The sequence below is a fragment of the Diabrotica undecimpunctata genome, chromosome 3 (genome assembly GCF_040954645.1).
Source record: "Diabrotica undecimpunctata isolate CICGRU chromosome 3, icDiaUnde3, whole genome shotgun sequence".
Taxonomy (NCBI): domain Eukaryota; kingdom Metazoa; phylum Arthropoda; class Insecta; order Coleoptera; family Chrysomelidae; genus Diabrotica; species Diabrotica undecimpunctata.
In genome coordinates, this window is record NC_092805.1 from 36,198,301 (window position 1) to 36,224,768 (window position 26,468).

A 26,468-nucleotide genomic window follows, 5' to 3' on the forward strand; every position below is an offset into this window, starting at 1 on the left:
TTCGTGAAAATCATTTGAGCCATCAGTTGACATCAATACCTTTAATTTAGACTTCCGAATGAACCTTTTTTAACTCATAGAATAGAAGTTATGATTTAAAAGACGAAAATCTGGTTAGAATCTTCGGTTTTCCGGATATTTCGCCAATTATTATTCAACTAACTTTTTTCAAAAACTGAAATCAAGACTTTAAGTTGAATCCCAAATTTGGCTCTGTGAACCGCTTAACCCTTAACCTTTTGAATTAAATTTAAAAAAACAGGATTTTTGTGAAATTTGTTTATTTTAGTATATTCATAAAACAAATTTAGTCAAAATAAACAATGCTGATCCTGAAGTATATCCTGTAGGATGTGGTATTCTCAAGATACCAGCAGCAACATAGCGTAACAGAAAATTAAATGAGAAATAAAAACCAGGTAGCACTTCTTTCTTCCGATTATTCGTATTGTTTTGCATGGAACGTTGCAAAACAATTTTTGTCGTGTTTGAGACAAAGTCCGACATTGCAAGATGAACATTTCCACTGTGTTCTATAGAGCGTTTCACGTTAAGAAAATAACATTAGGCTTATGGAGATCAGTGTTGCCAAAACTCTCAGGAATGCGGTTTACTAGATTGTCGATATATTTTTCGAATTTCCATTTTCAATTAGGTAACATTTAACTGTAAAGTCAGAATAACAACTGAAGAACCACAAAGCCTTATTATCATTATGTAGTCTCAGAGAACGACATAAAATCGCTGACATACGCACACCGTATTATTTTACGTTGCAATTAGTAATTATATATATGCATTCTAAGCGGTCCGTTTATTTGCTTTTAAAACTTTAATAGCCGGCAAAGTGCATGATTTAACTAAGCAATATTTTCTACTGATTTCTATGATTCATGGTATATGATATTCTTACCGAAAAACAAATAAACTGTCGTTACTATAATTAAAATAAGATAAAATAAAATTATCTTTTGTAAATACTATTTATTTAATTAAAATCATTTTCCCTACTTTTCATTGTTTTCATCTCTTGTTTCGAATGGGCACTTTTGGTCCATTACGTTAAAAAACGTTAATTTAATTCATGTCAGTGAAAACGAAAATACAAATTATACAAAACTGAATCGTGCTTGCGTTCATCGTGGCATCGCTGCGCTTCTATCGTCCATAAGAAATACATGGCCCTATCTTCGAAATTTTTTTTCTTAACGTGGAACGCTGTATACTAACATTTGCTGTCGTGCTGCAGTTGACACATCTCAAAGAGGTAGTTCTTTGGGACATATGAGAAGACTTTGAATGGCGCAGTTCCAGGGTAATATGCCTTTTGAATTTACTCACTAGTTTTTCTACTGATAGTATTCCTGTGGGAGGTGTAAATCCATTTTCTACTCCGTGTTTTTGAACGTAATATAGATTGATTTGAAATACAATTAAGTGAATTAGATCCTCAGGAAATAGTTCCAAAAACACATCTGTGGGGTTCTTTGCAAAATTTGGAATGTTTGTGCCTGTAGTTTCAATAAATTGATTTATTTGTGTTATATAACTTTCACAGTAGAAGAATTATTTCGCGCAGCAGCCGACAGAGAAAGGTTTCGGGAAATTGTAAAAATGATGACGGCCAACGTCTGAATACGGACACGGCACCCAAAGAAGAAGATATAACTTTCATTTTGGTTCACAAATATAGAGTTATCTCGCTTTGCTAGCTGTACTGTTAGCGGTACATCGTCTTCACTGTCCGATTCCGATTCTGGATTATTTGGAGTATTGTTTTTTTTCATCTTGATTGTTAATTTGGTCTTCAAATATGATGTTCATATTTGCAATATCAAGGACATCCTCATTATTTGGTCGCCGAAATTCATCAGCATCCAATTCATCTCTCAAGGCGCTTTCAATATCAGAGACAATTGACTCCTGGTCACTTCAAATTTCATCCAATAAGGCGTCAACCTCGTTTTGAGACATATTTCTAATTGCCTGAAGCTCCACTTTTGATTTTACATATTGGCAGAATTTATATTAGAAGTCTCCTGTGGCCAGAATACCACATAAATACAGTGATCTACAAAAAAAATTGGAATGCATTCAGACATATATTCATAGTGTGAAACTGACTTCAAAAATATCACTTACCCGTAATTTTTGTGATTAAAAATAATTGAATAAACAAGAAAACAATTAAAATATGTCGCTTTGTCAACACCGAACGTTCACTTCAAATGTGTGCTTGACTAATTATGTTATCCAGTCAATGTGATTCAATCAAATAGGTTCTAAACTGGTTAGATACTTAGAATATAATATAGGCAACCAATTTTACATATTGGTAGGACTGTAAACCGCTGGGAAGTTTAAAGGAAATGTTTGTAAAGGTGGTTATCTCATCATACCGACAGTCGTCAAAATGTTAAGCTAAGCAATATAAATCAAAAATTGATAATTTAATAAATAAAAAGGTTTTCCATTTTTTGCTTTTTTAATGGCATTTAAAGTGTGAAATATATGTTATCGTATGGAGATTATCGTTTCCACATATGATGAATATCAGAAATCAATTTGAGAAAATTTTAAATTTTTCGCTAAAGTCTTTTAGTTCCGAGGCAGCAGTATTCAGTACTCAAAATACCTCAAAAATTAAGTTATATTTTTTTAGCGTTAATGAAGTGTCTGATTATGTTATTCAAACTGATATGAATTGAAAAGTGCAGTTGAGTTTATCCTAACTAACAAAATAATAAACATGTTCAATAACAATATAGTTGTTTGTAAGATTTAATATATTTATTACTTTTAATTGTTCTACTTTTCATGTCAGTGCGTTATCGATAGCAATGTTTTACTCTTATTTCATTATACAAACAACTTTTCCTTTGCCTTATACCAGATTAAAAATTCTGAAAAAATTCTAGAACATAGTTTTAATGATCTAATATCTTACATATTTTTTGAAACGATCCGTATTTTTTGTTATTTTTTTTATAGGCGTTTAAAATTTCCAAACGCTCTCAAATCAATTTAAATTTTCCGCCAACTCTCATTTTCGTTAAAATAGTTTTATAGAGCACAAAAAACCTTTAATTTAAAATAAACAAAATCCATTTTGGTAAAAAATTGGGCGAGTTATGACCAAACAACGATTTTTGACGTTTTATGGAATTTTGAGGTTATGTGTCAACGTTTTAGGCTAAAATTTGGTGAATCTTCATTTTTTATAATGCCAAACATTACTCCAAAATTTGGGGTCAAGTTTCTGCTGGGGCAATTTTGACATTCTTTCTATCTAATCTAAAAACTTTCTTTTGATTTATTTTCTTACACATCGTGTGTGTTTACCATGTGTCCTAGTATCTTTCTTCCATAAACTTCATATCTTGGTGAAATAGTTCATCCTGCTTATCACCAAAGTGGCCAATATTGCCTAAACGACTTTAGAAGTAATAGATATTAATTTAAAGGAGAATTTAAAAGTTATTAAGCGTATCTTTCAGTATTTTTTGGTAATTTTCAGACTTATAATTATGAAGAAAATTTTATATAACTTTAACAAACCAAGGCCATGTATTGGACTCAATCTCAATCACTGATTCTGTAAAGTTGGATCTCTTATAAGTTGTATTATCTGATTTTAACCAGGATTGCCCCGGTTTAACAGGGATTGTCCCGGTTTTAGACATCGATTCCGGCGTCCTGTCCGGTTTGGTATTTTGTCCCGGTTGTACAAACCAGAAACCAAAAACAAACTCAGTAGTGGTCACTATTACTGTTAGATACTTTTTATCATTGGAAGATGTACATGTGAAACTACTGAATTTTGTGTCTGTAGTGAAAAGTGAATCTGTAGATTTGAAATGGAATTCGCGAGTTAAAGAAGTCGACCAATGGATGAATATTACAATGACAAATATTGCTCGATCATCCTCAATCATTGATCCGCATCCAACAATTAACACTCTAGAAAACCGGAACATACATACATATTTGTGATTACTTGATTTACTTTTTAAGAAACATATTAGCAATTTACGTTATTTTTAGTATACACATGTACGGCTAAAGGCATTTAGCGTATGATTTGAATATATTGGTCGCATTGCTCCTGTAGTGATCTTTTCCCAAGTTAACATGCTCCTTTCCTAACTTGGCTGTACCGTACTAAAGACGACCAATAGTCAGAAATACGTATATACCGTTGCCTTCCATTGATATACTATTTTGTTTTTCCTGTTTTGCGAGACATGCCATTACGTATTACTTTTATTATCCACTTCCATTAACCTTCTTTCTATTTTCTATACAGTATGATGCAAATGTATGGAATAAATTCATTATTTCAGAAACAGACGACTTTTGAAAAAAATCTTAAAATACGTCAATTTTAATTTTTGAATGGCCATCAACTGACATATATGTGTTGGACTTTACGTCATCAGTGTCGGCGTGATGACCTAATCGACGATTTTTTTAAATACAAATCGAGGTCACGCGACAGCTCATTTTAAAGGTCTCCTTATCGTCTTTACAAAGATGTAATTACTTAAATATTTATTTCTACAGGGTTCACCAAAATTATGAACTTTGTTAAGTAACATAGAATTACAATAAATATTCATTCACTGAACTAAAATACACTAAGGAACGCTACTGGGATTAAAACAAAATAGTGTTTTTTTGCAGGTTCCGAAAAAACAATACATTGATAATAAACAATGCTACATTATAATCTGAAATTAATTATTGTAGTAAGTATTCAAGTAATTTTACAAAAATATTTAAATTAATATTGTCATTGACTCGTCTTTGTTTGTCAATGATCTGTAAATCTGTCAAATAATAGACGTCAAATTTTTACTCTTCGAGGTTTTTACCGACATTAATAACAGCATTTACAAAAATGAAACTAACAGAAACAGAACGAATCGAGATTTTAATCATGATTGGTTATGGAGATAGAGCGAGGATTCGAGCAGAAGTTCGTAATTTATTTAATGCTAAATACCCCAATCGCGAACCAATTACTCAATCAATAGTAAGTAACATTTAAAAAAAAAATAGAAAAACGGGCCATGTTAAAGATCTTCCCAGAAGTGGTAGAAAATCAATATCCGAAGCCAAGCAACTGGACGTTGTACTGGCGTTTCAAGAAAATCACCATACCAGTTCTAGGCAGGTCGCACTAGATAAGGATGTCTACCAATCAACTGTTGTAAAAGTCCTAAAAAAGGAGAAGTGGCATCCATACAAAGGACATCTGGTCTAGGAGCTATTAAAAGATGACTTATATAGAAGAATCGAATTCTATGAAACCGTTATGGAAAAATGTAACAGAGATCAGGGTTTCATACAAAAGGTACTTTTTTCTGATAAAACGTCTTTTATGCCGAACAGTCACGTAAATCGCCAGACATATCGATACTAGGCAAGTGAAAATCCACATTGAATGAAAGAGTATAGGACACAATATTCCGAGAAGGTGAATGTTTTGGGCCGGCATTATAAACAATCAAATTGTAGGGCCATATTTTTTTGAGGAAAACTTAACTGCTTCTCGTTATCTAGAATTTCTTCAGGATTATCTGTTGCCACAGCTGAATCAGCTATTACCAAATAAAAATGATTTGTGGTACCAACATGATGGGGCTCCTCCACACTACGGCGTTGAGGTAAAGTGCAACAAATTTAAGTTTGGGAATGTGACGTAGTGTTTAGCGCAGGTGGGCGGACTGTTTGTACCAGTGGCTGGCGGAAACAGGTAGATTTAAAATAATTTTTCATAAGTATATTCAATTAAGTTAAGAATGGATTTGTTATTTTTTATTTTCATAGTTTTTAATCATTATGAAGTTTATAGTCCGTTGCACTCGAAAAATAATGAGTAAAATAGTACTTTAATAAATAACAAAATTCCTCAATACTTACAATTTATTAACATTACCACGAAGGAAGAGTTTCAATAAACTGTTATTGTTATAACAATTGACTTTTAATTATAAACATGTACCTGATTGAAAAATTCACACGCACATTAACGCACACATCGTTAGGTACAAATCCAGTCTCTCCTCCAGCATAAACAATAATCAGCCTTTTGCACTTAGAAATCGTTAACCGAAAACCTTAGATCTGTATGGCTGCTGGGCACCTATATATCTTTCATCGGTATAAATTATGGTTCTACCCTCAGATCGAAATTGAATTAGCTGCTTTAAATATTATATTCGTTTTAAACCAATAACATAACTTTTCATTAGGACACTCCAGTTGTCTTCTGATTTTCGCCAACTGTAATTTGTTTGAGACGATTTGAAGAGTATCTGTTCAAAAGTATGATGGTGTTTTTTGTTCCTATCTTTTTAGGAGCCATATTGTTAAGTAACTATTATTAATAACTAAACTAAACACACTATAGATACACTAAATGACTTAATAATACACTAATTACTACTACCAATGTACTAAGCACTAATCTAAAAAAACTAATAAAATATCCAACACGATCAAATCAATAAGTCAAACACTCTCTGCGATATATACTTCTCAAACTACGACACTGGCAAGCAGTACACTGGTCGTTTCCATGGTAATACAAGTAAACACGATTCACTGCGCATCGTCGAGGAATCAGTCATATTCCCAAACTTAAGTTTGTTGCAGTATACGAAATTGCCTTAATAACGTTTTCACAGGTAAGTGGATAGGTAGAAGCGAGCCCATCGAATGGCCACCAAAGTCTCCAGATTTGTCTCCGTTAGACTTTTTTTATGAGGATATTTAAGCAGAGTGTATCAAAATCGACCGAATAATGTAGAAGGGTTAAAGGAGCGAATCAGAACGGAAATTGCACAAATAGCACCTGAAGTCATCGAAAACGTTAGGAAAGAATTTATTGCCCATCTTTCACATTATATTATTGCTGAAGGTCGTCAATGTGAACATTTGTTGTAATTTAATTGTATTTAAGTAAACATTTATTGTAAGTTAATTGTATTAATAAACCAACAGTTTTGGTTAACCCTGTAGAAATAAATATTCAAATTATTATATCGTTGCAAAGGCGATAAGGAGACCTTTCAAATGAGCTGTCGCGTGACCTCGGTTTGTATTTAAAAAAATCGTCGATTCCGTCATTACGCCGACACTGATGACTTAATGTCCAACACATATATAGCAGTTGATGGTCATTCAAAAATTAAAATTGACGTGTTTTAAGATTTTTTTAAAAGTCGTCTGTTTCTGAAATAATGAATTTATTCCATACATTTGCATCATACTGTATTATATAACCTAACAAAGTCTTATAAAAGCTTGTTACATTTTGTAGGATAGTACGTATACTCGGTCGCGCCGTTTGAGCCACGAACACGTAGTAAGTGCATGAACACATTTTTTTTAATTATGTAGCGCACCATTTTATTTCCCGCTTAATTTTTTCGCTTCGCCTATTTCTTTCGCTTTTGTTTTGTTTTTGGTTGTAGAAAGCGTAGTTAGATGTGATTAAACACATTTTATTAAAACACCAAAGTTAAAATTGAAAAGATTTTATTAATAAAATATTAAAGAAAATAAGGTAATATAGGTACATAATATACAGTAAAAAAAATAAAAGTTAAAATGTTTTCAGCTTTATTTTAAGAAAGAAAGTGTCTGCTATGCAAAAGAAAACAAGTAAAAAACAGAGGCTTAAAACTAGAAAAAGATACTTAACCGTGTATACGGCCAAGACTCTAACCAATTTGTGTGACTATAGTTTCATTGGCAGAATGATTGTAGTGATATGATTGAAAAGAGCTATTAAAAATTTGTATCGCTAAAAGCGGAGTTTGGTGCCACGTTAATTGGTTGATTGAAACGTTACAGTTGAATGACGTTATCATCAAAAGTAGGGAAATAAATTTTGGTTTGGGAATAAAGAATATTGAAATTAGATTGGAAGAAATTAGTTTCAGCTGGCATTTCTAAATAGAAAAAACCATTACGAAATGCTATAGCTAAAGTTGGAGAATTTTTGTTATGCCACCATTTGTCAACTAAGTTAGACACAGATATGTTGGATATTTTTGGAATAGGTAGATTTGGTTATTATCTTGACATTTAAGGATAAACTTTTCAGCTAAAAAAAAGACGTATTAAATGTAATGGAGGTTCCATACATTCGGCTAATAGATTTTCAGCAGGTGTAGATTTAAGTGCACCTAAAACCAAATGCAGAGCTTTTTACTGGATTCGGTCTAATTTTTTAAGTCTAGTATTTGCATCGTACCCATATAAAAAGCAACCATAGTCAAGAATCGACCTGTTATATGTCCCATAAAACATTAGATTAACCTTAGGATCAGCGCCCCATTGGTGACGGTTAACTACCTTTAAAACATTTAGGCTTTTTTCGAATTTAATTAAACAGTTATTAATATTTTCTTACCATGTTAATTTAGTATCAAGTGTGACGCCGAGATAAGTATAGTGTTTTTGGACAGGTATACTTAGATTATCAATTCTAATACTGGATATATTCGGTAAGCGATGACGAGTAAACAACACCATAGCGGATTATTCGAAGTAAGATCCAACCCTTGGTTAAGATAGTATTCTCTTGCACTGTACATATCCGTTTTATTGAATCAATACATTCCTTAAGACAGAAATCATCGGTGTGTTGTAAAATATTACAATTAATACCCATACCGTGTAGATCCAGAGTATATATATATATATATATATATATATATATATATATATATATATATTAAACAACAGAGGTCTAAGTACAGATCCCTGCGGCAAACCTTGATAAACTAACCTTGGACCAATCAATTTATTATTGCACCGAATGAATACTATTATTAGCAAATAGATTAACCAATACCTGTGCACATCTAGTTGGGACTCCTATATGTGTTAGTTTCTCGAAAATTAAGTGATAAAATATCGTTATCATATGCACCCGAAATATCAAGAAATAGTGCTGCTAAATACAACACAATGAGATAGACCAACGCGGCGCATCTTTGCTCTTTCCAAATGTTGTTGTGATCTCTATCTATACCGTTCGGGTTGGGCTGGTATGAAAATCTGCCAAATTTAATAAAACATTGTATTGAAGTAAGTGGTGGTCATCTAAAACATATTTTCTGGAAAACGCATTTAGATTTGAATGTTCATTTGTGTCTACTTCATCATAATGTATATCATGTGGAGCTCGCAGGAAAGTAAAAAACACTTTAGGGTGTTCCAATTGTACAAGGTATATATGGCGAGGCTGCTGATCTCAGAGAAAACCTCTTGAGTACCGCCGAAATTATTTATTAGAGTTTTTCATGTTCTCTGTTTCTTGCAAATAATATACTTCTTCTTCTTCAGCTTTTTCCCATTATGAGTTCGCCGTTTTCGTTCTCCACAACAATCTATTTTCCCAGTCACCTTCTTTGAGGTCTCTATCTCTCATAGCATTTCGTAATGTTTTCCATCTTGTAGCAGGTCTTTCTTTCCGTCTTCTTCCCGGCGGGTAGGATCCCTCATTAGTAGTGATACTCTTAAAAACTTGACCATAGCTCTGAAGATGGCTTTGTAAGCCGAAAGCGCACAACTAGAAAATAAATGTTCACACACTTCAAAAATACTTTTCTTCTTCATTCTTTGATTTTTCATAAGTATGTACAACAACATATTAGTATTTTCATCTATTCTTTATTATCTTGCAAAAAACGTCTACTAAGAGTGCTGTTAACTGCAAACCTGTGTATTGCAGAGAATCGCATATTTTTCCTTTCTTCTATATATTTTCTAATATAAAAAAGTTGTATATGATATTTTGCATTAATCTATTGTTCAAATGTTCTATTAACTGGCCATCTCCATATTTTTTCATTTCTGTCATTATGCCACCTGGTCCTGGAGCCCCACTCTGTGGATATTTCACAGTCAGCATAATGTTCTAATACATTCTGCGATGCTGGACATATTCCTACTTGGCAATAATTCTCTGTTCTGTAAGATTGGTTTTCATCTATTAATGATCTCCATACTTCAGTCGAGTGGATTTTAAATTAATTAAGATATGAAAAGACCTAACAATAACGCGGAATACTAAGCTCAGGTTGGTCAATGTCCTATTTTTCCCCTTACTACATACTCAGCTGAAACATGGACTCTGACAAAAAAATCGATAGGAATAAAATCGAAGCCTTCGAAACGTGGATCTATAGAAGAATTCTACGCGTGTCCTGGACAGAACATAGAACCAACCTGTCAATTCTGAAAGAGCTTCATATAAAAGACAGACTATTAAAAAAAAGTAAACCGAGCATACCTAAATTACTTCGGCTACACAGCTAGAACAGGGACCATGGAACTATTGGTAGTAGAAGGTACCAAGAGAAAGGTCTCCAACACGATGAGCAGACCAAATGAAGACTCTGGTGAGAAAATCCCTACATGAAACCAGCAATATTTGGAGCGTCACCACTCCCTGACAAGGGCTCAAGGAATAAGGAGGAGGATATTTCAGTGGACTGCGAACCTCCTATTCTGTTCTCCTTATTAATGCATTGCTCTTCACATACTAAATGTTTATCTTCTCTGACCTTCTGTTTTACTCTTATTTGTAATTCTTTATGTTCATTGCTTCTGTTTTTAGATTTAACCATCTTTTTGTATTTTTCGTTCTTTTCTGTAATAATTTGTTGTTTCTTCTGTCATTCACAATGGATTGCTTTTTTACCCTAATCTTCCATGCTTATTGCTTCCTTAGCATTTTGATGTATAGCTTTTATTATTCTTTTAATCGATTACCATAAAGAAAGCATACACTCTGTTCTTTTAGCAAGTATACTTTATAACGAAGGTACTTCCCCATTTTGTTGCTTATTTTGTCTTCCCTGATTTTCCTGCAACACTGGGTAACTGATTTCACGAAATAATAATTTATGATCTGATCTACAATTTACTTCTCTTTTAACTATAACAGCTCTTACCACGTCTGCCATTGTTGTGTTATAAAGTCGATGATTGATCTTTGATTAAGAGTAGGTCTTTCCTATGTATACTGGTTAAATCTTTTATGTTGGAAGAATGTATTTTGTATTATGTACCTGTGCCAGTAACTGTCCGTTTCCTTTTTAATGCATCCAATTGTTGCTCTTATAATTAAGTAGTCATATTCTGCACCATGTATGTGCACCAATACCTTTTGTTGATAATATTTTTTGAGTAGTATGTAATACGATTCGACAAAGAAGTTTAAATGTGATTTTATTAATTCTTGGGAACGTACATATACGGGGTGTTTCACGACGTGCTTACACAATCTATATATCGGAAACTACTTCCACGATATTTATGAATTTTTTTTATGGGGATTACAAGTTATAACGAATTTAAAGAAAATATTTTGACAGCCATGTCACTTCCGGTTATACTGGAAGTGAACAGCAACTTAGTTATTTTAAATGGAACACTCTGTATATTGTTGAATTTTTAGATTCTGTATAAAATTCTAGACAAAATTTCTAAAAAGTACCATAGTTCAAAATTTAATATTTATTGAGATGGCAAACTTAAAGTTAATAGCTCATTCATTAACAAACGTACATTTTCAATAATACGTCGTTTTCCTAATTTCTTAATATTTTTGTACCAAAATTTTAGATAATACTTTTGAAATGTTGTTCTATAAATTACTGTTATATAAATAAATTTCTATTAAACAATGTTTCAAAAAAATATATTTAAAATATACCTACCCCCCCTTAGTTCATAAATATGGTGTAAGTAGTTTCCGACATATAGATAGTGTAAGTTCATTGTAAAACATCCTGTATGTCGGTTACTTCGTCGTTCTTTAGATATTTCACTTTTTATTTTATCTTTCCTAGTTTTTGCTTCGGCGACATTCATCGTTCCATCAACCTCTGTTGTTTGTCTAAAAAACTTAAATTCAATATTTTCATAAATAAAATAAAATTCGCTGAAAATGAAAAACTGTTCTCATCTATGTACAATTTCTCTTTGTATTATAAGCATACCCCTATATTGACAGTAACGAAAAACAAAACTGACAGCACCGCTCAAAAGAGTCGAAGTAAAATAACCACGCCTAGTTCTTAATGGTTTAAGGTTATTGTTCAACTGAGCTTTTTTGTATACTATTATTAAAAAATATATTTCTTCCTGTTTGCAAGTGAAAGCTGTACCCACATTTTATGAACAATTCTATTATATACATATATATATATATATATATATATATATATATATATATATATATATATATATATATATATATTTCTGTGTTTTAGGAGGTCCAAAGAAGAATAACAGAGCGAACGCAACTATTGGCTCGTTCACACACCGAGCCTCGAGAGCGGGCAATTGGATTCGTCGATGCTCTCCGCATACCGGGTGTTATTGAATTTTCTTTGGCACTGTTCTTTTCGAAGCTAGTCAGTTATACTTTCCTTTATTGGCTTCCATTATATTTAAACGCATCAAGTAAGTCATTTAAATTATTTAAGAAATGTAAAAAAGTATCTTATCTATAACTATAGTTCAATTAATATGAAATATCAATTACGTGATTATTTTCTGCAGTAATTAAATGAAAAAGAAATAAATTTATGCATTTTGAAAAACAAAAACATTAAGGAATAGTGAAATAAGTTAAAAGAAATATTTACTATTTTTAATGGGAATTAACCACATTGTAGTTCATTCCCATTAAAAATAATAATAGAATTAGCGCGTCGAGCCTGTTAGACCCATGTCTTTATTGACCATTCTCCTCCATCCCTTCTTGTCCATTTCTTTCATTCTCCAATTTGTGACGTTGAGATTTTTTAAATCATCTTCTACATTCATTTTTGACCTTATTCTAGGTCGACCTCTGACGTCCTCTTATTGTACTTGACAGTAGTATTTTCGCTGTAGTAGTATAGTCTAACTCTGGCATCATCTACAGTCCATCTAATTTACAAACCGTTGCACGTCATTATCTACGTCAGAGATCGAAGTTGACATAGTTGCCACAATATAAAAAAATATTGAATCCATTTTAAATCAAATAGGTCACATAATTATTATTATACTCTTTACAACGACTATTTAAATTCTTACGTGACATTTTTGAAATAAAACACACTAATTTTGTTCTAAAAAGAACAGATTTTATTAAATAGGTAAAAATATAAAACAAGAGGTACTCACTTTAAAATTTAAAATAATAAAGTACAAAAAGTGTCAACACCGTAACTGTCAAATAAGTGTTACCAATTTATGCCAAAATTTCACCTTCGTTCGATTACAGTTACAGTGTGTTCCGAACAAATGTTCTTAATAAAAACGCTTTATAATGCATTTATACAAATTAAATGAAACATATTGTTGTCTATTTCTTTAAGTTAACATTAATAGAAATCTTTAAATATTAGTTCTACGCGTATATAATAAAATATTTCTAGTGGCTGTAATGCCAGTGTACTCGGCAAATTGATTCTAAAAAAGAACACACCTACCGCCTAAATATTTCTTGTTGGTATCATGTGACATCACGGGCTATGAAGCCGATGACGTGCAACGGTTTGTAAATTAGATGGACTGTATATCCATCTCGCTATATAACTCTGTCACAGAGTAATAAGTAAATAATCTGTAAGTAAATTAACGTGAGTTAGGAACCATCCAGTGACGGTTCTCACCCCAAAGTATTATTGCGGTAGGTCTTCTGGCCATACTTTCTTCAATCTTCTTTCGGCAAGTGGTTGGGTGAACAAATTATTTATCAGTTCGATGTTGTGATCAGTGGTGCGATTTTTATATTTTGTTTAGTGATTCTTTATTATGTCCTTAAGTAATGGGATGTCCAGATCATTGTAGAGTGTTTGGTTAGATACATACCATGAAGCTTTACTTATCATACGGAGTACTTTGTATTGGAATATTTGAAGTATCTTCATATTTGAAGGTTTACTACAACAGCCCCATAGTTCTATTCCATATGCCCAAACTGATATTATAGGAGTACAGCTTTGTACAGAATTAGTTTATTTTAAAGGGATAACTGAGACCTTTTGTTAAATAGCAAGTTCATATTTTTTAGTTGAAGATCTAGTTGTTTCCTTTTAGTTTTAATGTGCATTTTCAATGTAAGTTTTTCATACAGATGTAAAAGTATTTGACAACTGGTTTTATAGGAATTCTTCTTCTCATGGCGCCGTCTCCTTTCGAAGGTTGGCCATCCAAATGGCAATTGTAGTTTTGGAAACTGCTGCGCGAAAGATCTCTGCGGATGAGCGGTCGAACTATCTTCTCAGGTCTTTCAGCCACGAGTTCTGGCGTCTTCCTACTGATCTTTTGCCCTGTACTTTTCCTTCCAGTATAACTTGAAGTAATTCATATCTTTCGCCTCTCAACACATGACTCAAGTATTGCATTTTCCTCTCTTTGATTATTCTTAGTAATTCTTTTTGTTTACACATGCGACGAAGTACCTCAACATTAGTAACTCTTTGTACCCATGGAATTCTCAACATTCGTCTGTATATATACATCTCAAAGGCATCTATTCTTTTTTTCTATTTCAGAGTCCATTGTCCAACTTTCACAGCCATACAGTAAGACAGAAAAAACGTAACATCTGATCATTCGGATTCTAAGCTGTAGACTAAGGTCTGATCTTATAAAAAATGTTTTCATGCTCATGAATGTTTTCCTTGCTTGTTCGATTCTTGATAGGATTTCTTTTTTTGGATTACACTGACTATTGATATTTGCTCCCAAATATTTTATGGAATTTACCTGTTCTATTATTTGGCCCTTGGCATACACCTGTACGTTTATTGGTGTCTTTGAAAATACTAAAGTTTTAGTTTTGGAAACGTTTAGATGTAAACCGAACATTTCGCTGTAGTGAACTACCGCATTTATTATATTTTGTAGTTCTTGTGCGTTGCTTGCTATTAAGACGGTATCATCAGCGTATCTGATGTTGTCTATGCTGATTCCGTTAATCTTAATTCCGCTTTGGACATCGTCTAATGCTTCTCTGAATATAGACTCCGAATACAAATTAAACAGTAGCGGTGATAAGACGCAGCCCTGTCTCACTCCTCGTCGGATTTGTATGTCTTCGGATGTTGTGTGCTCTATTTCAATTGTTGCCGTTTGGTGCCAGTATAGTTCTGAGATAATTCGCAAGTCTTGTTCGTCAACTCCAGTTGTTCTCAGAATTTCGATCATCTTTTGATGGTTAACGCAGTCAAATGCTTTTCGATAGTCAATAAAACATGCATATACATCTACATTCATGTCTCTGCATCGTTGCGTTAACACATTTAAAGCAAAAAGAGCCTCTCGTGTTCCCAATCCGTTTCGAAATCCGAATTGAGTGTCACTCATCTGGAACTCGCACTTCTTGTAAATTCGTGTATGGATAATTCTGAGAAAAGTTTTAAGGACATGAGACATCAAGCTTAATATTCGATAATCATCTCATTGTGATTTATAGGAATGGGATGGGATTATTATTAATATAAACTTGTGGGCATGCAGATTTTCTTGTTGTAAAGGTAATTTATACTGATTTGCTAGCATTAGGATTAGCATCGGCAAAAGTAGCTAAGAAGGTATCATTGCTGGTTGGAAGGTCTGCTGTAAATATCAGATACAGATATGGACGGTACCCTGAGGTACGCCAGATTGTATGATGTAGTAATTTGAGTAGTTGTCTTCAATTCTGACTGGGAAGTAACGGTCAGTAAGATATGATTTTAGTATAAAGTATAGTTGGTCTGTTAGGTGTAATTTCAGTTTGTAGAGGAGACCTTTATTCCATACTCTATCAAATACCTGTTGTATATCTAGAAACACTCCAGTGCAAAACTTTTTCTCTGTGTGCAAAACTGTGGCATTGTTGGATGGTTGAGTGTTCACATCTAAATCAGAATTGATGTTGTGGTATAATTTCGTTTATGGAAATAACTTGCTCGATTTTATGTAATAGTAGCCTTTCTAATACTGGAAACTTATGAATTTGCTTGCGTTGCGGTCTTACCATGTTTCGGAATCATAGTAACTTGAGCAAGTTTCCATTGTATTGGAAAGTACCGAAGCCTTAGTATGCTGTTATATATTATTGTTAATAACACCCGTGCTTTTCTCGGTAGCTTCTGAAGTAATTCTCTTGTTATCAAATCATAGCCAGGAGGTTTCTTTAGGATTTAGCATTTTTATTTGTTGTCGGAGTAAATGTTGTTAGAGGAAAAGATAGTTGGCATAGAGTTTCGAGATACATTCTTATATCATCACCTTCATCGTTATTAGTATCTGGTGCTGCGAATACAGTTGCAAAATGCATATCTGTTTTTCTGAAAGGTGAATTTGTTATTGTCGATCGTTTAAATTTTTTTGTAGCTTCCATGTAGAGTGGTCTTCATGTGAGAGGTTTGAAAGATAAAACTAGAAATAGTCGTTTTTTTCTTTATGTAATGCTCTATTTAGTCTATGACTTATCATGTTAAAATGCGTTTTATTTAGTGGATTTTTCGTTTGTTGCCATATGCGTCGAGCTCTTCTTCTTTCTGCTACAAGTTCTCATATATGGAGGAAGATATTATGGTTTTCTTGCACACTTCTTTGGCGCTGTGGTGTTGCTTCCCATCCTGTTGTTTGTAAAACTGTTGTTAAATAATCTTCTGCTTTTTCTACATGTTAGTTTTCTTTTATCCTAATATATAGCCTAATCTTTGTATTTACAGAATTTTGTAAAACATCCCAGTTTGCTTCTTTAGTCGTGAATTTGGGTGGTGGTGTTCTCCATATTATGTATGTACTTAAAGTTATTATTATTGTGCTGTGATCTGATGTTAAATCGAAATTTGACTCTATTGCTCTCTGTATGTTAGCTATCTCTTTTGTTATAGCAAAATCTACCAAATCTGGGATTTTGTTGGGGTCCGTAGGCCAGTATGTGGGTTATCCCGTTGATAAGTATCTTAAGTTATTTTGTTGGATGATATTCATTAATGCTCAACCTTTAGGCGCGATTAATCTGGAACCCCATATGGTGTATTTGGCATTCCAGTCTCTATGAATTTGGATCCAAGAGTTTGTATGAAATCATGATATTCTTCGCTTGAAATGAGATGTCTAGGTAGGCTGTAGACTGATGATACACTGAGAGAGGTGTTTGTTTCGATTTTAATGATTGCTGCTTGGATTTTTTTCCGTAATATAAGGTTGGACTGCGTAGTGTTTAATTTTTGATTTAATAATAACGGCAGAGCATAAGCCTTTAATATTTGAACACCTCGTTTCCTGGACTTTTGATATTTTTAAGCCTATCTATAATATTTTTAACTTCTTTCCTAGTGGGAGGTATCTTGTCGATATGATTTGGATTTGACTGTGTACTTGGATATTCTTCCTTGTTTGCTTCCAGATTTTCTTGTCCATTTAGCAAATGTTCGAAATATTCCTTCCATCTTTTTAAAATGCCCTTTTCATTCATTAGACTTTTTCAGTTTTGGTTTCTCATATCATAAATAGAGGTTTACCATGATATCATTTCTTTTCATTTTTAGCCTCCCCATACAGCTTTCTTATATCTTTATTTTTGTTATTTTTCTCAATTTCTTCCAAGAGTTTTTTATTATATGTATCTTCTTTTCTTTTTGCTTAATATTTTTTTTAATTCTTTTTTGTTGTTCAATTTACTCACTTTGAGTATCTTGATCCTATATTCAGCATTCTTAGTCTTAATTTACTTCGCTAATCTAATTATTTTCTACATACGTCATTAAACCATGTTTTTTTCCTTTTTTTTTAAATTTTTTCTCTACCGTTGTTTTGTGTAAAACTTAAGAGGTCGCTGGTTAAATGAATTTAGAATAATAATGAAGAAAAAATGCAATATTTTGACGTAAATAAAAGTAGCGAAAATAGCAACTATAATTGTGAATAAATTACGAGAATTAACGGGCTGTAACTCATACTGTTATCTGTACAAAGAACGTAGACTTACCTTTTGAAATGTTGATGTATTCGTAGCCAGTGGAATATCGTTGGTTCCATGTCGCGACGCCCGGGAACGCCGAGGCTCGATAGGACGAGAACCGATAAAACTGGGTGCGTTTCTTTCGCTGCCTCGTGATGAAGTGTCTGAGATGGTCAGAAAGAACCCTCTGACCGTTAGGTTTTTCACGGAACAAGTGCATCCCATAAATCAACCCTATTGTAGGGCGCTTCTGAATAACGACAATCCAATTCAATGGTCACAGTAATATGATAATTTACACGTTTTCTGTGTATTGGAGACAAAAATAATAAAAGAGAAAGTCAAATTCTCTGAACTTAAAACAGAATAAATGAGCTAGGCAGTTTAACAATGCGATTTTACTGAATAACAGGAAACAATATATTTTAAAGCAAATAAGTTAGGATATATCATTAAATTAGATCATATTATAGTATCTCTCTCTCTCTCTCTCTCTCTATATATATATATATATATATATATATATATATACTATTTTTTATATATTTACCACTTTTTAATAATTTACAAATGAGATCAGATATTTATTATTTATGTACCTACAGAATAGAAAATAGTATCTACAGTGTAGAAAATAATACTGACCTAGTTTCTTGTTTACATTATTAATTGAACGTATGGAAATAAAACTATTTTAGCTATAGTAGTAATTTTCATCATGACGTCTGTTTTGTTTTTTAGCTTCCATGAGTGCTTCACTGAGTGCAGATGTATCAGTGCTTTTTGACGTTGGTGGAATTGTTGGAGCCATAGTTGCCGGGTATTTAACTGATAAAACCGATATGCCAGCTTGTACTTGTTCCATAATGCTGCTACTAGCAGCTCCAATGGTATGTAAAATAAAAATGACTACTTTGTACTATTATTACTTAATGCTCCAAAAAAATCACAATCAGAAATTGATCGAGCCTACATTGAAACTAGAACTTTTCTAAAATACCATCATGAACTATTGGTACTTTTAAGTGATAAAGGTAATACCACTGTACTTATGTATAAAGAGCAATACATGAATCTCAGCCAATTACTTTTGAATGATGAACAATATTATCGACCGTTACCCAGAAATCCCGTTTACTTCCAGAATCTATAACCACATCTTCAAGTTAAAAAGATCCAATCTTATCACGGATGTTGTAGCCAAATCCCTTAACAATTACAATGGCATCTCTCCGAGATTTTATTGTTTGCCTAAAATCCACAAACCTCAATTGTGTATGCGTCCCATAGTATCATCCATTAATTCTCCTAATTGGATGGGAAACTTTCGTGGAACTCGTCAAGTTGGTGTTTGACACCAACTATCTGGTGTTTGACACCAACTATCTGGTGTTCACTGATAGATTTTACGTACAGATTTTTGGTACCCCTATGGGATCTTTTATTTCTCCCCTTTTGGTTGGTTTCGTCTTGGATGACCTTATCGTAGATAGACCCAGACACTTGAATTACAACATTCCTTTTGTTAAGAGGTATGTTGACGACTTGATCCTGGCCGTACCCACTGATCAAATTACTCACACCCTTTCTGTCTTCAATACAATTCCCACTTGCAGTTCACATGCGAGATGGAGGTGAATAACACCATTCCGTTCCTTGACATGTTAATTGTACGAGGTGTTGACAACATCCTAAGAACCAAATGGTTTAGAAAGAGCGTTGCTGGCAATCGCTTCCTTAATTATTATTCCTTTCATCCTAAAAGATTCAAACACAACCTCGTACAGGGATTAGTCTTAAGGACTCACAAGTTGTCACATCCTTTATACAGAAGTGAAGCTACTCAGTTATTCAAAACTATATTAGTTGAGAATTCTTATCCAACTTTTCTTATTAACAGATATCTTTTTTCTATTGCAAGGTCCTTACTTGACCCGACTTATACCAATGTGAGAGATTTTCATAATAACATACTTGACAACAATGAACACCTTGAGAGGAATCCATATCTGAGTCCTCTCCTAGGTATTGCTCATTACCCTATTTTCCACAGGTTATAGAGAAACTTACTAAATTGTTTAAACCCCTATCTACTAAAATAGGCATCAAAAATTGCAAAACAGTTGGAAATCTCTATTCACGTATTAAAACACCTTTAGATATTTGGGAGAAATCGAATGTAGTATACAACATTCCATGCAAAGACTGTCATTTGAAGTATATTGGCCAAAAAAAAAAGAACCCTCAAAGGGCGTGTTATATCTCATAAAAGTGACATCAGAATGGAAAGACGAATTGTACATGAAATCATGTATATGGCTGGTAGATTGGAGAAGATGCAATAGGCTCGGGATACTTAGGTGGGGGGGATTCGTCGGGTAAGATCATTAAGGTTCAAGTATGCCTCTTTAATCTGTAAAGATGGTGCCCCAGAAGATATTATGAGCGTTCAAGTGCTTTTTGTCCTGGGGGTATTATTTTTGTTGAATCTAACTACTACTCCAGGAAATAAATTAAATTTCGAAGCGAAACCGGAAATCACAATTAAATGAAACTCAATTAACTTTAAATCATTTTTTAGATGCTGTTCTATGAAGGGATAAGTATAGACCACATAGGATTAAATATGATCGTTCTGGTGATAGTAGGTTTATTGGTAAACGGACCATACGCCCTAATAACCACGGCGGTATCCGCCGAATTGGGCACTCATCACAGTTTAGAAGGAAATTCGAAAGCCTTGGCCACTGTAACGGCTATTATCGACGGTACTGGTTCGATTGGTAAGTAAATTTATTATACGTTGGTATTTTTATTGATCATAATCATTATTTAACTTGTTTTTTGTTCGTTTTACATCAGCATTAATTATTAACTTACACTATCTTGGTAAACTCAAAATAAACTGTCGAATTAGTTTTGAAATAATAAGTTTTAGCTTTTGTAAAAATATCTTGACGACCTTAGTGAATGTAGCCACTATGAAGATGATTGATTGATTGATCTCTGGAACATATCTTACATATGTTCGATATGATTAGCGCCTTCTGACTAAGGTGGTCATGGCAGAAGTTGTAATGTCATCATTGTTGGAATACTTCCAACACAAATTCATTATTTATTCCCTTTTCACAAATCGTGCCCAAACGTTAGCAAATAACTTCACATACTCCGTAGAATGTGCAAATGTGCAGTTCTACGCACATTTCGGTGAGCTAATCCGATAGTAGTGGGTTTATACACTTAACGATCCCAGTAAAGTTAGGTTAGCGACCCTACTTACAAGAACCGTGGTTCACTTTCACTCATTTTAACCGAGGAAGTACCACGAACCAACCTATCATCCTTGTCTAAGACGCCAAATTTCCTAACCCATCCTAACAACCTTCTACCAACCCCTACAGGCCAGCCTGGTAGAGAAATGGCCAGATACCGGTAAAATGAGAAACAAAGAAAATGCAAACCCCTTAGTCTCCGGTAGTCTAGAAAACCAGGCAATGGTAGCGGTCTCGGAGGTAGAGGGACAGAGGGTGCTAATAATCCTCGGAGTCGACCAGGCTACAATCACAAACGACAACGGCAAAAAATATGGTTTATAGCAACATATAAAACCAGAACATTGATGGAGGATGAAAAACTTGTGCTGAACTTCCACAAAGAAAAAGGTGAAGAATACGTGATAGAATTGTATATCTTATCTACAAAGTAAACGAGCAAATTCGATTAAAGATCATCCAAATATACGCACCTACCAGTGCCCATACAGAAGAATAATTTAAATGATTGTACGACAACGTTAACACTGCGACACAAGGGGTAACGACCAACTATAATATAGCGATGAAAGACATAAACGCCAAAATAGGCCACAAGCAGAATGGTTCGGAGTTTGTAGTTGAACCTCACGGATATGGCGATAGAAACGAAAGGGTCAAAGTCTTATAGAATTTCTTCTGCAAAACAGGCTATACGTCATAATCACCAAATGGCTTAAACAAGAACGAAGTTGCTTTATAATTACTAACGTAAAAGACGCCGTTAAAGACGTAATTGTATTAAATCAATTTTCAACCGGAAGTGATTATAGAATGGTTAGAGCGAAGGTAATCTTAAACGTAAAGAAGGAAAGAAGAAATATGGTAACAAGGACTAAAAATGTCAAGGTAACAAGGGCATACCAGGAAAAATAGAAAGTAATCTATAGAGAGATGTGCAAGATGAAACCAGTATTGAACAGCTTAACGAAACATTGATGGACGTTCTAAAGAAGACACAGAAGAAGTGCCAAGACATACACACAAGGAAAAATGAAAAACTCACAGAAGACACAAAAAAGTAATGTAAAACAAGGAAAATGAAAGATAAGCACACAACGAACATAGCATAACTAAGGAATTTAAACAAAACCATTTCAAAAGCCGTTACGAAAGACACAAGGAACTTTAACGCTAAAGAAACAACTAATACCATAGAACAAAATAAAAGCCTAAAAGTTTTAAAACAAAAGTTGAAGAACGGAACGGGGAATATTTGTAAGTTAAAAAAAAATAAGGGTATATATATATATATATATATATATATATATATATATATATATATATATATATATATATATATATATATATATATATATATATATAAATGTGCACTCGTAAGTGAAAGAGATATTTTCGGTCAATTTGGAGATTAAAAAAGAAAAGAGTTGTGCTACTTTATCTTTTTATTGAATACGTTTCGCCCACTGTTCAATGGGCATCGTCAGTTCATCTAAAAGAATGGTATTAGCGATACATCTAATATAAAAAACAATAAGTAAACGATCTTACCTTTAAAAGATCTGTAGCATTAAGATATTAGTATGGTGAAGACACATCAAAAATTAATTTACTAAATAAAACAGCAAAAAACACAGAATGCCGGAAGATTCCCAATTTAAGTAATTTTATATTAATTAGTTTTATAATTTAACTTTTAAAAACATTGATGGATTCTAAAATCTATCAAAAAAAATTTAATTGTCAATTTTGGAATGTTATATTAACAACGGCAAGGCTAGGGATCTTGACTGTCATGATCATATCATGCAAAATAAAGTATTTGAAAGTTCGAATGTCAGAACTGACAATCAGATGGTGAGATTGAAGGAAAAGTTTTTTAGATGCCAACATAAATGTTATGATATAATAAAAGAAGTTGAAGAAGAAACCAATAATTTAAAAGTAGAATATATAATAAAAAACCAATAATAAATTATTGGTTTCTTCTTCAACTTCTTTTATTATATCATAACATTTATGTTGGCATCTAAAAAACTTTTCCTTCAATCTCACCATCTGATTGTCAGTTCTGACATTCGAACTTTCAAATACTTTATTTTGCATGATATGATCATGACAGTCAAGATCCCTAGCCTTGCCGTTGTTAATATAACATTCCAAAATTGACAATTAAATTTTTTTTGATAGATTTTAGAATCCATCAATGTTTTTAAAAGTTAAATTATAAAACTAATTAATATAAAATTACTTAAATTGGGAATCTTCCGACATTCTGTGTTTTTTGCTGTTTTATTTAGTAAATTAATTTTTGATGTGTCTTCACCATACTAATATCTTAATGCTACAGATCTTTTAAAGGTAAGATCGTTTACTTATTGTTTTTTATATTAGATGTATCGCTAATACCATTTTTTTAGATGAACTGACGATGCCCATTGAACAGTGGGCGAAACGTATTCAATAAAAAGATAAAGTAGCACAACTCTTTTCTTTTTTAATCTCCAAATTGACCGAAAATATCCCTTTCACTTACGAGTGCACATTTTTTATATTAAATTAAACGGTCATATTCCTTAAAGATGTCTATATATATATATATATATATATATATATATATATATATATATATATATATATATATATACATATATATATATATATATATATAAAGCCTTAACAACTCTTTATAATGTCTGCCTCTTTGAAGGAATTACATCAGAAAAATGGAATAGTGCTGTTATCATGTAACAGAAATTGGAAACTACAGTCCTATCAGCTTGTTATCTCATTTATATAAGCACTTTCTGAGAATAATTACCAATAGATTGGGATCTAAGCTAGATTTTCAACAACCACTAGAGCAAACCGGATTTAGGAATTGCTTTGGAACGAATGATCACCTACAAGTAGTAACTCTTGTACATGAATTAGCCTTAAAATTAATTTTTTCAAAACACAATACATGACCAACCTTGTACTGGCCAAAAACATTTCAGCTATTGGAACGCAAATTGAACAAGTCTATACCTATAAGTATCGGGGCCACGAGATTAAATTAGGAAGTGACAATCAAACAACAGAGTTAAAATGGGGAATAGGACTAAAATGAGCAGCTTATGGTAATTTGTGGGAAGTCTTTAGATGAGATATTCCTAGTGCTTGAAAAGAAAAGTCCTTGATCAATGTGTACTTCCAGTTCTAATGTATGGAGCAGAAACATTGACCTTTGCCAGAAAAGTAATCAATTCAATAAGATACAAGTGACACAGGGAGCAATGGAGAGATCGATGTTGAATATATGCCTTAGAGAGAGAGTTTTAAATCAAATAGTTAGCAGGCACGGGTCAATATTGGTCAATATTAAAATCCACAAACACCCTTCCCGGCAAACACGAAGAAAGAAAAGCTACTACAAACGACGACATGCCCCCTCAAGCCGAAACCAGTGGAGGGGAGGTGAGTGGGAAATATAAATATTGCCTCCGTAGTACAACGCACCATCATTTTCAGGTTACAAGCGAAGCAGTAACATCTTCAGAAGATGCCAACCCCTAGTGTTGGCGAAACGTCGAGAACTAATCTCATAAGATAACGGCCTAACAGCCCGAACAAACAGTTTAACAAGAATTCAATATGGTTCCATTGGTTCACTATCGAGTTGCGTCTGCCCCTCTTATCTACGATCACGCTCTTGTGGTTCGCGAGATGCATTCCTCGAGCGGTACTTTAGGGATCGATACAGGGAGGATAAATGTATCGATTAATTTACACAACCATATTTGAATTTAGACAATACCGGATTTTAATAACGTACAAAAATCGTCCGGGATTTCGGTATTCGGGAAGCCCTAGTCTTAACAAAGAAAATAAATAAGCTCTGGACTATTGATATCCGTTCAGTTAAATTATCTAGACAAGCCTTAGAAATTGGCTCATTTTTCAAAAAAATCTTATAAATAAATTAAAATTTGGCAAAAACTATTCAACCGATCTGGTCCATCTTTTGCACTTTGCACACTATTTAAACACGATAAGACCCTCAAGTTCAGGTACATTTAAACAAATTTTAATAAACAAAAGTTGTTAAAATATTCAAAAACAGCGATTTTGTTGTTCATTTTACAATACTTTTTTTATATTAACCGATTTTAATTTAGCTTATCTCATTTTGTGTATCTTTTTTACTGAAAAAAGTGACTGTTGACGTCAAATCTCTAAATAAACAACTATTTGAAGTTATGAGCAAAATAATGAGTTTGACGTTTTGATTGTTTATTTAAAAATTTGTCCACTAAAAAATTGATGAATCCCTAGATGAGAGTCTTTTTCTACTATCTCATACTATACATTTCAACTGTCAAACGTGTCTACAGTTGTGACGAAAAAAAGGCTTATTTTTACTAACTTGATTGGTCTATAAAGTTGCCAGTTTTCAAAATACTGAATTTATTCCTTTCATATACCATACTGTATAATTAGAACCACTGTTGCTAAAAAAGTTCGTGTTTTTGGCAAATGACTGTTTTGAGCTGAGTGTATTGAAATTTTGTACTGTTTATAAATTTATTTAATAATGTCTTTTTAAATTCAACTAATACAAAAAGTGATTTCAGGTGCAGCAGTGGGTCCTCTTTTAGCCGGTTTCGTGAAGGGTTACGGCTGGAAGAATGTCTTCGTGATGTTAATGATCTCTGACATTTGTGCATTATTTTTGCTAGTGAAGTTAGTCAAACAGGAAATTATTAAATTTAGGAATGCTCGACGTGCAGGAATCCGAATAGAATAAGCCACTATTTTGTACAGAATTTATATAAGTATAAATAATATGTTATATAATTATGTATATACAGAATGGTCCATAAAAAGATGTATAAAGTACTGAATCTTTAATACTGCCCGTAATAATATTATATAAATATATTTATATTTACAAAAAGTGTTATTTTTTTTTCATACATCACCTTATGTGATTGAGTCATTCATAAAATTATACGATGTTCATTTTTCATACTTTCGGCACCATCATCGCTCAAATCATATCAAAAAACCGGAATTAAACTATAATATACATACGTCAAATTGTAAATGCGACCTTAAAAGTTCTCTGCATTTTAAAGTTTAATTTCAGATAGTTTTACATATAAACTCAAGTTAAATTACACATTTTAAAGTTCTCTGCGAATTTTTATGATTTAGGAAGT

The 26,468-nt window shown here is 32.9% G+C and overlaps 1 protein-coding gene across 3 annotated transcripts in view; it reads left to right on the forward strand.

Annotated features, from left to right (window-relative positions):
- Positions 1 to 26,203, forward strand: part of MFS16 (major facilitator superfamily transporter 16) — a 52,877-nt gene extending 26,674 nt beyond the window's left edge. For 2 of the 3 annotated variants that reach the window (XM_072525724.1, XM_072525725.1), the window contains exons 8-12: positions 7,328 to 7,372; positions 12,300 to 12,492; positions 18,731 to 18,879; positions 20,571 to 20,772; positions 25,881 to 26,203. In XM_072525724.1, the coding sequence (XP_072381825.1) occupies positions 7,328 to 7,372; positions 12,300 to 12,492; positions 18,731 to 18,879; positions 20,571 to 20,772; positions 25,881 to 26,053 (762 nt within the window). In that variant the 3' untranslated portion in view covers positions 26,054 to 26,203. The remainder of the gene's footprint in view (positions 1 to 7,327; positions 7,373 to 12,299; positions 12,493 to 18,730; positions 18,880 to 20,570; positions 20,773 to 25,880) is intronic. The other variant, XM_072525726.1, reaches the window with a different exon arrangement.
- Positions 26,204 to 26,468: the final 265 nt, after the last annotated feature.